The following is a 13660-nucleotide window of genomic DNA, read 5'->3' on the forward strand; positions in this document are numbered from 1 at the left end:
TTGGATCGGGAGTGCCCCGGATTCCATTTCTCCTGTCGGCGGTCGCAGCCCATGTCAATGGTTTTGGCGCAGTGAAGGCTTTGCATCCCCCCTTCTGACCCTCATCTTCAACAAGTCCGCACGAGGACCTTGCGGAATGCACTTCCTCCCTGCTCTTGCCATCTCAGCCACAGTTTTCAAAACTGCTCAAGCGAGCGTTTTTCCAAGACAAAGCGATCTTCCACCAGAATGTCAACCTACGTGTACTACTTCCGTAGCCACGTTTGTTGAAAACAGCGTATGTCTTTTCCGCTAGCTTTTGGGGAAAACCTATCTCACCCCTTATAAACAAAAAAAATAATTTACAGAACTGCCCGAACAACGACATAGCCCAGTGTTGTACGGTGCAGTTCGAGCAAGGCGTGGCAGATTGTTATCTGTGTCTAGGAAAATCCATCAACTCGATGGCCTTTGGTCAAGCACAGATGAATATAGACGGTAAGGTCGCCCGTTGACATTTTTTCCCATCCCTGACCCTCGATATTATTCGCAGGACTGGTAAAAACATGCGTTCAATCAGGTTTCATGATGACCAAAATCACGCTTCCCGGGCAAGATCCCAATCGACCTCTGACGACCGCGCCGGCCAGTCTGTCACACACGTCTTCCTCCAGTCTCTCTATCAGACCACCGCCCTCCCTTAGCACTGGGGGAACGGCAGTGTCGCAGACATCATCGTCCTCCCTCTCTATCAGACCACCGCCTACTGGGGGAACGACAGTGTCGCAGACATCTCTCTCTGTCAGACCGCCACCTTCGCTTAGCACTGGTGGAACGACACCGACAACAACTCTCATGACTACTACATCCCCATCTGGCCCTGTGAGTACCGGGAATCCGGCTGGAAACTCAGCGCCAACGGCGAGGAATGTTGGCAATAGTGCGGTTCTTAGTGCTCTGATTCTCTTAATCGTTGTAACTGGAAGCTTGACTCTGCCTTGATTCATAAGTACTTACACTTTTATGCTCGATTACCCTTTTTTTTCGGTTTGGACACCCACAGCTGAGTTGAAAGTACATTTTCAGTCCGCGGGGGAGTAAATGAGTTATTATCGCCTCTCAAAGTATGTCATGGGTGATTAACACGACTTTAATGATACTCCTACACCAGAACTCAATAAATAAAGCAAACGAAAGAACCCATTATCGACATCTAATCCAGACGCCCTCCTTTACCCATCTTACCAAAGTCTCTATCCGTAGGATCATCCGCAAGCAGTTTCCTAAAGGCCATTATGATAATGACGATAATTCCGCATACAAACAGAACCGCATGCATCGGGTTGTTGACAACATATTTCTCTATTGCGGTCATCTTCTTGTTGAGATACTGTGTTTTGTGTCAATAGTTAGTGACGTCTGCGGATAAGAAGAAAAACGACACGTACTCTTGCCAACCGCTCGATGAAGTTCTCCGAGTGCAAGTATTTGGTCTTGCCATTAACAACGCCTTCAATCGCAGAGAACACGCTAGTAGCCGAATTTAGTCTTATCCGCGATCCACTCGAGTCAGTGTTGTAGTAGATCAATTCCTATGTGTTGGTAAGGGGGAAATAACATTCGGATTCGACACGACATGACACCTACCTGATGGTCAGCGACTACAACGTCAATTTCGGACAAGTCATTGGTTTCCTTAGGCTTGACACCGTACATGCTCTTCATCCAGCTCTTCCATTTCTCCGCATCCATCCGAGCAAACACGACAGGTCGTTGGCCTCTTGTACCAATTGCTATACCAGTGCCGTGCGTCTGGGCCCTCCACTTTTTCCCGAGTTCCGAAAGAGTTTGTCGAACAAGCTCTTCGTTCTCTTGAGTAACCGATGCGATGACGACTAGAGGTTTGTTAGGTGCATTCATTACACTTTGAAATGTATCCCGGGTGAGTTCAACGGTCGTGGGTAGGCGGTTATTGACCAGCCATTGCGCGAGGATTTCTTGTCGGCCAGGATCGGAGATCTCGGCGGGTGAGTAATAGGACGAGAATTTGGCGGCTGGTGTGGTGATATCGTGGTCCTTCAGAGCGACAACATACCATGTCGAAGGTGAAATAGACGTCATCGACAGACGTGAAAGGAGTGATTCCGGTGGGTCTTGCACGGTAAGCAATTTGGGAGAGCCCAGTAAAGGGAGAAGAAGAGGAGAGATAGCATCCTGTATTGCAGAGTTTAATGAGCACCATCTTCACCTCGAGATTAAGGAACATGCATACTATGACACCGGATAACGAATACGAGTGAAGCAAGACATAAACGACATCCTCTTCAGCGACGTATTGTTCCAATTCTTCTGGCGTTACTGCCTTCGTCGATCTAAAAACGGGTGAGCCCGAATCACAGACGTTACTGGTGCAAATCTACTGACGCGCCATTTGCTTTCTCAGCAAAAGACTTGAGCTGCTCCACTTTACGTCCACCGGTGTACTCTGTCTTGGAACCGGCAGTATAATACTGCAGGCTGGGGTAGCCATCGATACCCTGCGAGGTACACAAAGACCCATAGTTCTCGCAGTTGACTTCGGCAACGACCAGTTTCTGCTGTAAGGCTTTCGCAAGCTGCTTCCATACCGGAGCCAGTTTTTTACAGTGGCCACACCTATCAAGCCGTGTTTCATCGGTCATAGCACGGAAAGGGGTTGAACGTCTGTAACGCACCAGGGTGCGAAGAACTTCACAAATGTAGGGCCCGAAGCGATGGTGCTCTCAAAATTCTCTGGGTCTAGAACAAGCACTTCTCCTGAAGGATTGGGAGGTATCACGGCTGATTCTCTTGTCTCCTCAACTTGTTCTGGCTGGGATCGGGCCCACTTCTTCATGTAAGCCATGAGTATGTGCTTTTCTCGGTTGCCTGAGAACCTGTCCATTTTCTTTCCATCAACGTAGATATTCAGTTCAGGATAGCCAGCAACACCATTGGCGTTGCATAAGTCTTTTGTGAAAAGTTATTCATATCGTAGTCAGCCGGCATTGAAATTACTACTCACCTCCTTGAGCAATACAATTCACCTGGGCAAGCCGGATACCAGGATCACTCTGAGCTTCATTATCCTTCACCAACATATCCCATGTCGGTGCGAATTTTTTGCAATGGCCGCAATACGGCGAGAAATGTTCAATGAGCCAGACTCCGTTTGCGACTGTGGATTTGAAATTCTCCGTGGTGAGCTCGGTCGAGCGAACAGGCAGAGCTGTACTAGAGAGTAGGATAGAACATAACGAGAGATAGAAAGGCAAGTTCCGAGAGAGCTTCCAGAGCATCGACAACAAATTTGGAAGTTTGTAAAGAGAAATGATTCGCTTTGTCAGATGGAGTCCTTTGTCTTTGACCACGTCAGAGGCGTAGGGTCTGACAGCGCCTACGTTGCACTTTATTCTCCGGTTGCAAATGCTTCTGCTATTCGAAAGAGAATTATGGACGCTTCAAAGATGGAAGGGGAGGAGGGAGAGAGGGAGAGGGACGCAATCAACTTTGCATTCATCGACGCTACGCTAGTATGTGCATGACCTCAACTTTTGGTCATCGTAAGGAAAGCTAATCCATAGGGACAGATCACAAGTAGACTTCATTTGCAGACTGCCATTCATCAAGCCATTCTTGCCGAATCACAAAATTCGCTAAGAACGAAGACTGTGCACTCTGAGATCCTATTTGCGCTTAATCCGACGAACAATGTAATATTCTGCTTGGAATGGCTTACACATTTCTGACATTCTCGGTTATATCAACAGATCACAGAGGCGATTCGTCGATATGGAGTTTCGGACTCGAGTCGTGCTCTTCTGGTCGTGCACATTGGTCCAGGTCATCGATCATCTCTTTCCGAAACAGAGAATAAAATGAAGAAGGCGGTGGAGGGCGTTCTAAAGCCTCTTGGCGAGCTGGAAGAGTTAACCGACTGGCAGAGAATCAAAAAGGTATGCAGATTTGACGAAATGATATACCGAGCTTACCATTTATCCCAGTATCACAGACTGAACACCGCCGATGATGAAGACCACGCTTCTGTCAACGATTTTGTGATTAGTGCTGTGGCCATGAAAACGGTCATGCAATAAACCTCCATGAAGACGAATAATGTATAATATGTTTATGTTTATGTGCCTGAGTATCTGTGCCCGGCGGCGGCAAATGCCACGCGGCTCACACCTACCATATCCGGTATCTCCGATCAGCACAGTGAGACCTTGATTTTGTCGCTAAAGTGACTATCTCTGACGACCGTGAACTTCTCAGAAAGAGATATTCCCATCTTCCAAGCGCGGTAAAATCGCGGAAATTGGGACAGAATAGGGTCTACGAAGAGTTGACCCAAGGTTGACCTTTGATTAGGTGCCTCGGAAAAAGATGCCTCGGAAAAAGATGATGTTTGTATGTTTGTATTTAGCAAGCTTCTTGCATTCCGCTCAAAATCGAGGGTTGTGTGGGGTCACTTCAGAGCCGAGTTGATTCGCTGTAGCCAGTGTGGGCTAACTTGACCGGGGTAGCCGAGTGCCCCGCGAGATTCAACAGGTGCAAATGACCGCCCGACTAACCGTAGGTTCTCATCTTACCCAACATTCCAGATCAGACCTAAGGCTCCTCTCTCTTGTGTAGAAACCAATATATATATGAATAGATGAATGCTTCATTGTGTGAGGGTAAGGCCACAGATGAATGATAATATACAGATAAATAGATAGAATACACGGTATGGTCCCACACCGGGAAACGTTGTTACGTGGAGTCGAAACGACCGTCCGAAACAGAAACTAACACACGCACTGCCCAGAGATGTCTTCGCGAGGCAGTCCGCAACTACGAGGGGCCTAGTCCCCTGGCATCCTGGTCGCTAGATCTCGAAGGAGACTCTCTAATATGGATTGATCGAAGGCTGAGGGATGGCGAAGACTGTGCACTGGGACTGCACAAAATCTTGCGAAGAGATTCTGGGGGTCGGTATTGTTCTTCCTGCCACGAGCTCTCAGAGCCAGACTGGCTGTCGTCAGTCTGTTGCAAGGGGGAAGGAGTCCAGAACGAGCCCTCAGAGGGTTCTGGAGATGGGAAACAGGCGGGACGCAACGATGGGGTCCTAGCGGATGCACCAAACGGTGGTGTGGGGGCACGGCTCGTTGAGGGTCTCTGACTCTCTTCCACCTTGTAAGCAAGGCTTTGGAATTTATCGAGAGCTCGTTTCGTGGATTCCAGGCTGTCCATGAGTTCGGATGAGGCCTCGGTCTATGATGGATGCCAGAATTAATACAGGTTATGTGCAGTCCAAGATTATTCAAGACACCTACCAGTTGAGGATCTGGAGGAGATGCAACAGAGATGCCTGCCCGTAGAGCGGCAACCTCCGCTTGGAGTCTTTCGTTTTTCTCTTGCAGCCGTTGACACCGGTTCTCTAGCTGAGACAGATATAATGCTTTCCTTGCTCGATAATCTCGTTGTTGAGTCAACGCTCGAGAAGGGGGTATAGTGAGATCCTTCTTTCGACCTCGCGTCATGAAATCTGGAATGGACGGGGGTAGGAATAAGAGGAAGTAGTTGTGTGGGGACTTCTGCTAGGAATCCTTTTATAATGATGCTCTATTGTGTCAATTTACATTTGGTGATGCATTTTTGAATTTCATTTTGAGAGCATATCTCCTTTAGAATAAAATAAACGGAAGAATTCTCTGCACTTGATTTCGGTGAATAAAGCCACGTTCCGAATGGATAACTCAGGATCAACATACCGGCAAGCCCGAAATTGCCACAGAACGCGTCATGATCGTAATCCTTTCTTTTACGCGTCCTGGAACCCTGCCCGAATTTCGAATTATTGTAACCAGCCTATTAAACACAAAAAGGGAGAGGAGATACAGCCAATCAAGTAGTTTACACAAAATACATATGCAGATGTCACGATCAAATTAAATATATTCCAGGCCGCTTGGAGGCTGGGCGCTGGTTCGGGATAGGGACCTTGGTCGACTCGGGGGTCTCGCACTAGAATCACCACTCAGGAATAACGCTGGATCTTGATAAGTTTCCGGATCGAAATGTTTATATGAACCTCGAGAACGAGTGGACAAATTCGACGGGACACGCCTGAGTGTGCCCCCGACGATACTGGCGTTAGAGCCGTTCGCATCTGCCGCAGAGTATGGCGCTCCCCCTATTCCGCTGTTGGAAGGGCCATTAGGACCACCCCCTCGTGAATTGTTGGGAATTTCCGATCGAGATGTGTTAACGTTAACAGACGGAGACTTCGGTCTTTGCGACCTACCCGGTCGATCGTAAGGATCTACGTAGGACCTCCTATCAGGAGAACGAGCGGCGGGCCATGTCAACGGCGCACTCTCTGGCGTATTCGGAACTGTGGGGACCCAGTCATCAGGTAATGGGTTTGAATATTTATTTGAAAGAGAAGGACGTGGCGATGTGGGCGCATCGGCTCGAAAGATGGTATCATAGTGTGGGTCCGCGCTGAACGACTTGTGGGAGATACCGCTTGGTACCCTACCAGGGTGTTCAGACGGGGATTGAGACTGAAGAGAACAACGGTTCGATGAGTGAGCAATTCGAATCAGGCTAAAAACCTCACAGGCGGCTCGACATTGATTCCTACAGGTGGGCTTCCGGTCATGGAATTTCCTGTCCGTCTACTACCCACACTGGCTGGTCTTTGCATAGTTTGGGCAAACGAGCGAGAACCTCTCGGCTGATTCAGAGAACCTTGATAGAAGCCTGAGCTCATGGAGCCGCTTGACATAGTTTGCATACGAGCTCGTTCTGGAATGGAGGTATTTGCCACTCGCTGGGTCTGTGGGGAGAGAGGAGCGGGGACAGTCAACTGAGCTGGCAGACGAACGTTACGAGGTGGCCGATCATGCCGTACCTAGGATCGTATCCAATGTTCCATCAGCTTTCGAACCAAGTACAATGGGATTCATATCCCCAATAAAAAAAACAAACGTACCTCAATTGGGCGTGGGCTTTGCCATTGATTCGCTCTCCCGGGTCCAGTGGGGGCAGCATATCTGGAATCATGGGAGAACGAGTCTGCCTGTTGAGTTGATGGAGACGCGCGGGTTTGGAGACTGTCGCCACTCTGAACATTCTGTGTTGAACTCGGTGTCAAAACTGCGTGCACCTGAGAATGAACATTCAAGCTTCCCTGTCGGCTGAGTGGATTCTCATTGATCACACTCAATTGGCGGGCCTTCCCCTTCCCCTTCCCCTTTAACGCCCGAAAGACGTTGGTAATTGCGCCGCCTTGCTTCGGTTCGCTCGTCAAGGGTTCCTCCCGTCCTCTAATGATATCTATATGAGAGAGATTCGAGGAGCCCGTTAGATTAGAATCCACGGAGGCATGGGGACGATGGCCAGATTCTGAGTAGGCGAAATCTCTTGACCTAACAGAGGATGGCCGTGAAGTGGGTTTGTTTTGATACCAAGAAGCGGGAGTTTGAAGATCCGACGGACCACCTACGGTTTCGTCATTTGGTAGACGAGACGTAGAGGGTCCTTCACGATCTAGGTCGCCGTACGCAGACTCAAAACCTCTTCGCCCTCCTGAAGCGCTTGCTGGTCTACCACCACCACTATTTCCACCGCCGAAACTCCCGTCAAGGCTGACACTTCTGGTATGGTGAGGGAGATCCGTAATTTGTGACCGAGGAGTCGGAAAATAGTCACCCATTTCATGTGGTGGAGGTAAAGGAATTAACCCGTCTTCAGATACTTCAGGAATGTAATTATCAGGGGGATGGGGGGACGAGGGACGTTCACGATGAGCACCGGGACGCCATGGAACTGGCACGAATTTCTTGAAGGAATTAGAACGAGTGGGCTGCATAGGATTAATGTTCTGATTCACAACCACAGAATCTGCTGGTGGTATGTCTATGCTAAATCTCTCCATTGCTGGGGTACGGGTTCCCACGGCAGATGGTGTTCGAGGTGGCGGCATCTGGTGTTGCTGAATGTACTCGGGTACCAACACTGAGGAAGGTGCGCGTCCCGGTTCGACATAGTGTGATGTGGAGATTGGATGACCAGATGATGAAGCTGCGATGTTCTCAGGTGCAGGGGGTCCTGTTGACGAGGCAGTATAGATGGGCTCGACAGGTTCGTGTGGTAGACGTAGATCGTCAGCATGTGAATCTGAGGCCGTATATGAAATGTCATCTTCATAATCATCTTCGTCTGTTTCTGAAGAGGCAGTCTCTGGCTGGATTAATTGTCGTTCTCCTGGCTTGATATAGTTTAGAGGCAGAATTGGTTGACCTGTTGAGAGGCCAAACTCTTCGCGTGCTCGCCGCCAACCGGCTTCGAACCCCTGTTTTCTACCCTCCTCCCTCGCTTTCCAGACTCCAAGTGCCTCCTTCACCTTCCTTGCATCACCTCTTGCCTTTCGAGCCACTGTCTCAGCGTTCTCTTTTTGCGATCGTAAGGTCGCAAGCACAGTCTGGGCTTTGGTGATCTGGTTTTGGGCCATTTCGTAGTGGATCCTGTATAAATTTAATTCCTCCCTTAGGGTACGCGTTTCGGCTTCTGCATTCAGTGTCCTCTGATTCAGTGCACTGACGCGGGAGAGGGTTTCTTCAACCTGTTTTCGTGCCTCGTTGGCGCGTTGTGTTTCTCCCTCCAGTTGGGCAAAAGCCATGTAGAGGGTCTTCTGCATCTTTGAAGCCGTATACTCCTTCTCAATGAGGATACGCAAGAGGTCGTTGTGTGAAGTGTGCCTATAGACCGATTCGCGCTCTCGACGATAACGCTCTGTGGGCCCTCGACGTGAACGAGAGCTTCGGTCATTGTGCGATTCGTTTGCGAGATTCGAAGTAGATGACAGTAACTCTGTCCTTGGAGAAGGCATACTGATTGGTTCATTTTCATGGGCGATAGTTTCATCTACAAAGTCACGTAGTACAGGACTAAAGAAAAGGATTTTGAGTATCAAGGATAAACAACAAAATAGATACGATAGAGAGCATACCCCTCAGTGTCGTCTGATGGTGAATAGATACCCCCAGAATCGTTCTGCATGGCCATCGCTGGTGACCGGCAACGAGCGAGTGTTTGCTAATGTTTGGCTTAATGAATCGTTACCTTTTCACGTGATTGTGACACTCGTTCTTCGGACTGGAGTCTTGCACGTCTTGCGGATTTTTGGGCTTTCCTCAATTGGGCTCTCAACATGAACTCTGACGCGTACGGTCATTATCAAAGTTTCTCCAAACCCGATAAACCAGCCAAAAATGTCTTCTCTTTTGCCTTCGCTTCTCGTCCCAACGCATCCTCAGAGAACAAACTCGTTTCCGAGGACAATAATGCGTCGAATGGTACTTCATTCTTTCCCCGGGGACTGAAGTCGAACACGAAGAATCCTGGTTTCAATCAGTTACACAAAGAACCATCTCAATCGGCTCGGATTTTCCCGTCGAATCGCTTCCAAACACCACAACGGGTGCCAAAGCAAGAACCAACCTCTCGTGAGTCTAAAACTGCTTGATCTAAACATTTTTCCTACGAGGTTGCTCATATAGCAATAGCCTTCGGGGAACATTTTCAGATAATAACGCCTTCGTTCAACGCAAAACCAGTGGAACATGATCCTGAATTCAACCACGCAAAGTACCAGCTCCAAGAAGGCACTCACAAGCGTCACTACCTTCCAGCGCTATCGGAGGTACAGCGAAGTGGTTCTCTTAGGGCGGCTCCTCCTCTCACTCCGTCCAATCGCTCGGTAACCCAAAGTTCAGAGAGTGTCGACGACGACGATCTAGACTTGTCTGATCTGATGAATCGACGCATGAAGGAAGCGAAAGTAGTAAAATCGCAGCTGGCAGAAGAAGTAAGTGAATCATTTCCTATCTTATTCGGTGGTTCTTTGACGCATATAATGCCTCACAACAGAGGGTGTTGACGGTGAACTTGCGGTCCCAAGTCGCTTCTCTACGGTCCGATAATTCCGAACTCGAAAAGCGAATTGTGAAACTTGAAGCTGCGAAAGAAAAGTACAATCAAGATACTGCGGCGAAGTTGGATGAATTTAAGCAGATGCAGGAACTCCTCACTGCGACTCAGGCTGCTCAACAATCACAGCAAACGATTATCGACGATAAAGAGAAGGAAAGGTTAGAGCAGTCTGAATACATCACCATGCTCCAGAAAAAAGTGCAAGAAAACGAAGAGAGGGTTGCGAAAGTGAAGGATACCGCTAAAAGAGGCATCGAGAACCTTGGTAGAAAGTAAGTTACCTTTGATTCACCAACTGTTAGTCCGCCTGAACCTCTTCCCTCAGTTACCAAGCGATGCTGGCGGCCTTTGAGCAACTCAAACACAAACAAGAACACTCCCGCAAGAACATTGAAAATGTCAAAGGCGAGATATTAGATCTCAAATTTACAGCCACTGAAAGGTTTAAAGGTCTGTCCCTCTTATCGAATTGGAATTCTGTCCTAATGTCATATCGCATCAGAAATTGAACCCTTACTCGACCCTAGCGGGCGACACTTGTTCAAGAGTGCCGAGACCAGAGGGTTAGTTCAAGAGCTCCAGAATGATCGTAGTGATGGTAAGACTTGCTGACGTTCTATGACCATCATGAAGCTAAGCATTTTGCTCTAAGCTCAACGGGTGATCGATATGCTGAGAGACAAACTCCACGTTCTAGGAGCTCAAGTTGTCGATTACAAGGAGAAGGTGGAAATCCTGGAGAACATGAGGAAGGAGGAAGGAGTCAACTTTTCTAAAACCGTCAGTCTGCTGGAGGCCGCGAGTAGGTTATAGTTTCCTTGGTTGCTTAACATTCCCACCTAAAAGTCCTTCGGGTTCCAGGTAAAAAAGTTGATCGGCTTGTTGAGAAGCTGCGTCAGAGAGAACAAGAGGGCGCTGAAAGAACTGCAGTAGGGGCAAAGTTGGAATTACAGCTGACCCACTCGGAAGATAGGCTCGTCGTTTTATTCCTCAGTTTGGCAACTTTCTCATGACTATAGCTAGGATTACCAAGATACAAACGGAGTTGGAAAGGAAGAATGTAGAAATTGAAGGCCTCAATGATTCGTAAGAATATTCAGTCGTCCCTGACGAATTGCGATGTATTCAGTCATTTGCAGGAATCGAAAGCTTAACATCGAACTGCAGCTCACTTCAGCTAGACTGGACGATGCTCTTCAACGACAAGCCATGTATGTCCTGAATTGCCCTATTCTGCCTTTCGGACTCAGCTGTCCATCTGTTGCTTAGGGAGTCGGAAAGACTTGCAGCTGCACAGGGTCAATTGCGTTCTCAAGAACAAGAAATCGTTTTGCTAAGAGGTAACATCGAACGGTTCGAGAATAGCGAAGAAGGTTTACGCGCTGCGTGAGTCTTTCCATCTCTTGAACGTCGTTCACATTCCCGATTTCTACCGGAATAGCTCGGCAACGTCGTCTGCCAGGATCTTGGAGCTCGAGGATATGGTTCGGTCAGCTCATGCCGCAGAGGCTGCTGCTGTTGCGAAGTGCGAGAATCTTTTGGAGAAATCACAGGTACTTGAGCTGGAGGTTAAGAAAGGGAAAAAGAAAATGGAAGAAAAGGCGGAGGTGTTGGACGCAAGGATAGAGAAGATGAGTCTGGAACTAAATAGAAGTGAAGAAGAGTAAGTATCTTTTCAATGACATCCTGTTGGTGCTCATACCTGACTTTTCAGATTACGACAAGCCAATACTCGCTTTGTGGTACGGATCACGTCAAACCCTTGTTAATGTTCTACTATTTGTTTTGTTTTAGGTCTTGCAAGAGCGCTTCGATTCCCAGACCACAATGCTGAAATTTGCGAAGGAACAAAGTGGAGACCTACAGGTATCTAGATCATTTCATCTTGCTCGGTGGAAGTGATCAGCTTCAGTTATCTAGGAGCGCTTGCTCTCATCTGAGAAAGCTAACGCGGTGAGTTGATATCTTAACCTGTATATTGCGCCTACATGAGGTCCACCTCTCGACCAGGCCAAACTTGAGGCAAGTGAGGGCAACTACAAAACAGAGATCGCCGTGTTGGCAGAGCAACGATCAACCCTCCAGAACGAGGTTGAAAAGCTTAAGGCTCAACTCGTGCGTAGACTATCGATATATTGTAGGATCACTCATACTTATCGCTCTACCCAATACTTAGGGTAATCTCGAAACTAGTTCGAATGAGTATAAGACTCACGCAGAAGAAACTCTCGGAAATCTCAAGGCCGCCAACGTGATACTCAAAGAACAGAAAGCGAGTCTTCAAGTGAACTTCGACCGCCTGCAGGAAGACTATGCGGAACTGAGATCTCAAAAGGCTGACCTTCAAACCGAAAAGAGAGCTTTGCAGGAAATGCTTGAAAAAGGCTCGGAGGAGACTTGGAGGTTACGGAACCTGGTTGAGAAACATGACAAGGAAGCTGCTCTTCGGCATCAGAATGTTCTTGATCGCGTTGACTGCCAACAAGTAGCACTAGCTGGGGTTTCTGCGGACTATAAGGAGAGACTGGCAAAGCAAGAAGAGTACCACAGCAAACTTCTTCAAGCAGAGAACAAGAGAGCTGATGTTGCAGAGAAGAGCTTTGAGCACGTCTCCACTCAAGTTCGCGACCTCAAGTTGGAGATTTCGACATTGGACGCTGAGCTGAAAGCTACGAAGGATGCTGCCGTTATTGTACAAGAGAACTTAGCCCGGGCACGAGCTGTCGAAGATAACATGAAAGATACCTTGGCAAGGATCGAGTCTCTGGAGTCTGAAAACGAATGCTTGCGAAGGATGGAAAGCACTATCCAGGAGCGCTATCAAACGGGAGAGTTGGTAGGTTCACGATAGTCTCTTTTTCGATGCGGGACTCACTCACTGGTCACCTAGAGCGATTCAGAGAAGGAACTTGTCAGCCTCGTTATGAACACTACACAAACCATGCACGAGCAGGAAATCGTGGAGAAGGGCAACGAACTGCGAAGGGCACGCGATTTCTTCGTTTTTGAAGTACTGGAACAATCTGATATTTCTATAGAGAGACAACATGAACGGTGCCTTGCAGGCGAAGATTGACGCGTTAGAATCGACGTTGGCGAAGTGCTTGAAGAATCAAGGCCCCGATCAAGATGGACAGTCAAAATCCAAGTCAATGGTCGATTTGAATATCTGGATGAGTAGCAGTCCTCTTTCGGGTGCAGATTCAGTATGATTCAGGTCCCATTCTCTAAATCCTGGATTTGACACCCACGATAGCTACCGCCCTCTCAAACGCGGTCTTCAGTCATTGTCAGCAGAAGAGTAATATCCGACCATTCTGGTCGCGTGACATCGAGACCAGAGTCTCCTACCTTTGCACAGCTGGAAGCCGATGAACACCGGCCCAGCAGCGAAGACAAACCGCAGCAAGAGCCTGCGCGTCCGACCAAGAAGCTCGTACGTTACCTGACTGCATTCAAATGCAGAGTATGAATAGATGATGAACTTTATGTAGAGGGCATCTGCTCCACGGAAGATGGACACCGGCGACGAAGCGAAAGTACGTGGATCAATAATTTCGTAGAGATAAATACCGCTCACCACCTAAGCAGCCCAAGCGCGGAAATGCCAGGAAACGTAGGATCTGAATACAACTGTTCGGCAGTAGCATCGAAGTACTTGTAATGCTGTGATTCACTA

At 48.2% G+C, this 13660-nt stretch overlaps 6 protein-coding genes across 6 annotated transcripts; 3 read left to right on the forward strand and 3 right to left on the reverse strand.

Moving 5' to 3' along the window:
* Positions 1-21: 21 nt before the first annotated feature.
* E1B28_003912 (uncharacterized protein) lies at positions 22-981 on the forward strand (the record flags this gene model as incomplete). Its single annotated transcript, XM_043148355.1, has 3 exons — positions 22-277; positions 348-477; positions 533-981. The coding sequence occupies exons 1-3, from the start codon at positions 137-139 to the stop codon at positions 979-981; spliced, it is 720 nt and encodes a 239-aa protein (XP_043012952.1). The 5' UTR covers positions 22-136.
* An 81-nt stretch (positions 982-1062) lies between these two features.
* On the reverse strand, positions 1063-4159 carry E1B28_003913 (uncharacterized protein). The gene is made up of 9 exons (XM_043148356.1): positions 3990-4159; positions 3737-3934; positions 3023-3683; positions 2694-2967; positions 2404-2634; positions 2252-2351; positions 1627-2193; positions 1428-1571; positions 1063-1369 (listed from the first exon to the last, which is right to left on the reverse strand). The coding sequence occupies exons 3-9, from the start codon at positions 3294-3296 to the stop codon at positions 1193-1195; spliced, it is 1767 nt and encodes a 588-aa protein (XP_043012953.1). The 5' UTR covers positions 3297-3683; positions 3737-3934; positions 3990-4159; the 3' UTR covers positions 1063-1192.
* On the forward strand, positions 3025-4198 carry E1B28_003914 (uncharacterized protein). The gene is made up of 4 exons (XM_043148357.1): positions 3025-3530; positions 3588-3710; positions 3768-3953; positions 4002-4198. The coding sequence occupies exons 1-4, from the start codon at positions 3345-3347 to the stop codon at positions 4092-4094; spliced, it is 588 nt and encodes a 195-aa protein (XP_043012954.1). The 5' UTR covers positions 3025-3344; the 3' UTR covers positions 4095-4198.
* Positions 4199-4833: 635 nt separating this feature from the next.
* Positions 4834-5522, reverse strand: E1B28_003915 (uncharacterized protein; the record flags this gene model as incomplete). Its single annotated transcript, XM_043148358.1, has 2 exons — positions 4834-5253; positions 5316-5522. The coding sequence occupies 2 exons, from the start codon at positions 5520-5522 to the stop codon at positions 4834-4836; spliced, it is 627 nt and encodes a 208-aa protein (XP_043012955.1).
* Positions 5523-5930: 408 nt separating this feature from the next.
* Positions 5931-9054, reverse strand: E1B28_003916 (uncharacterized protein; the record flags this gene model as incomplete). Its single annotated transcript, XM_043148359.1, has 4 exons — positions 5931-6548; positions 6605-6898; positions 6980-8936; positions 8999-9054. 4 exons carry the CDS (start codon positions 9052-9054, stop codon positions 5931-5933), a joined length of 2925 nt encoding a protein of 974 aa, XP_043012956.1.
* An 84-nt stretch (positions 9055-9138) lies between these two features.
* E1B28_003917 (uncharacterized protein) lies at positions 9139-13623 on the forward strand. The gene is made up of 21 exons (XM_043148360.1): positions 9139-9494; positions 9555-9856; positions 9919-10253; positions 10307-10431; positions 10484-10579; positions 10634-10783; positions 10843-10954; positions 11005-11067; positions 11121-11192; positions 11251-11367; positions 11423-11644; positions 11696-11723; positions 11776-11847; positions 11902-11934; positions 11992-12096; positions 12158-12817; positions 12872-12967; positions 13020-13187; positions 13238-13417; positions 13476-13520; positions 13573-13623. The coding sequence occupies exons 1-21, from the start codon at positions 9200-9202 to the stop codon at positions 13606-13608; spliced, it is 3312 nt and encodes a 1103-aa protein (XP_043012957.1). The 5' UTR covers positions 9139-9199; the 3' UTR covers positions 13609-13623.
* Positions 13624-13660: the final 37 nt, after the last annotated feature.

This window comes from Marasmius oreades, chromosome 2 (genome assembly GCF_018924745.1).
Source record: "Marasmius oreades isolate 03SP1 chromosome 2, whole genome shotgun sequence".
Classification (NCBI taxonomy): Eukaryota; Fungi; Basidiomycota; class Agaricomycetes; order Agaricales; family Marasmiaceae; genus Marasmius; species Marasmius oreades.

Excerpts from the sequence above, each read along its gene's own strand:
- E1B28_003913 (XM_043148356.1), bottom strand. The coding sequence starts at position 3,296 with ATGCTCTGGAAGCTCTCTCGGAACTTGCCTTTCTATCTCTCGTTATGT. Across the intron at positions 2,635-2,693 it reads GTGAAGTTCTTCGCACCCTG|GTGTGGCCACTGTAAAAAAC; the intron begins GTGCGTTACAGA and ends ACGGCTTGATAG. Across the intron at positions 2,352-2,403 it reads GCTGAGAAAGCAAATGGCGC|ATCGACGAAGGCAGTAACGC; the intron begins GTCAGTAGATTT and ends ACCCGTTTTTAG.
- E1B28_003914 (XM_043148357.1), top strand. The coding sequence starts at position 3,345 with ATGGAGTCCTTTGTCTTTGACCACGTCAGAGGCGTAGGGTCTGACAGC. Across the intron at positions 3,711-3,767 it reads CGCTTAATCCGACGAACAAT|ATCACAGAGGCGATTCGTCG; the intron begins GTAATATTCTGC and ends TTATATCAACAG. Across the intron at positions 3,954-4,001 it reads ACTGGCAGAGAATCAAAAAG|TATCACAGACTGAACACCGC; the intron begins GTATGCAGATTT and ends CATTTATCCCAG.
- E1B28_003917 (XM_043148360.1), top strand. The coding sequence starts at position 9,200 with ATGAACTCTGACGCGTACGGTCATTATCAAAGTTTCTCCAAACCCGAT. Across the intron at positions 10,254-10,306 it reads ATCGAGAACCTTGGTAGAAA|TTACCAAGCGATGCTGGCGG; the intron begins GTAAGTTACCTT and ends CTCTTCCCTCAG. Across the intron at positions 12,097-12,157 it reads AAAAGCTTAAGGCTCAACTC|GGTAATCTCGAAACTAGTTC; the intron begins GTGCGTAGACTA and ends CCCAATACTTAG.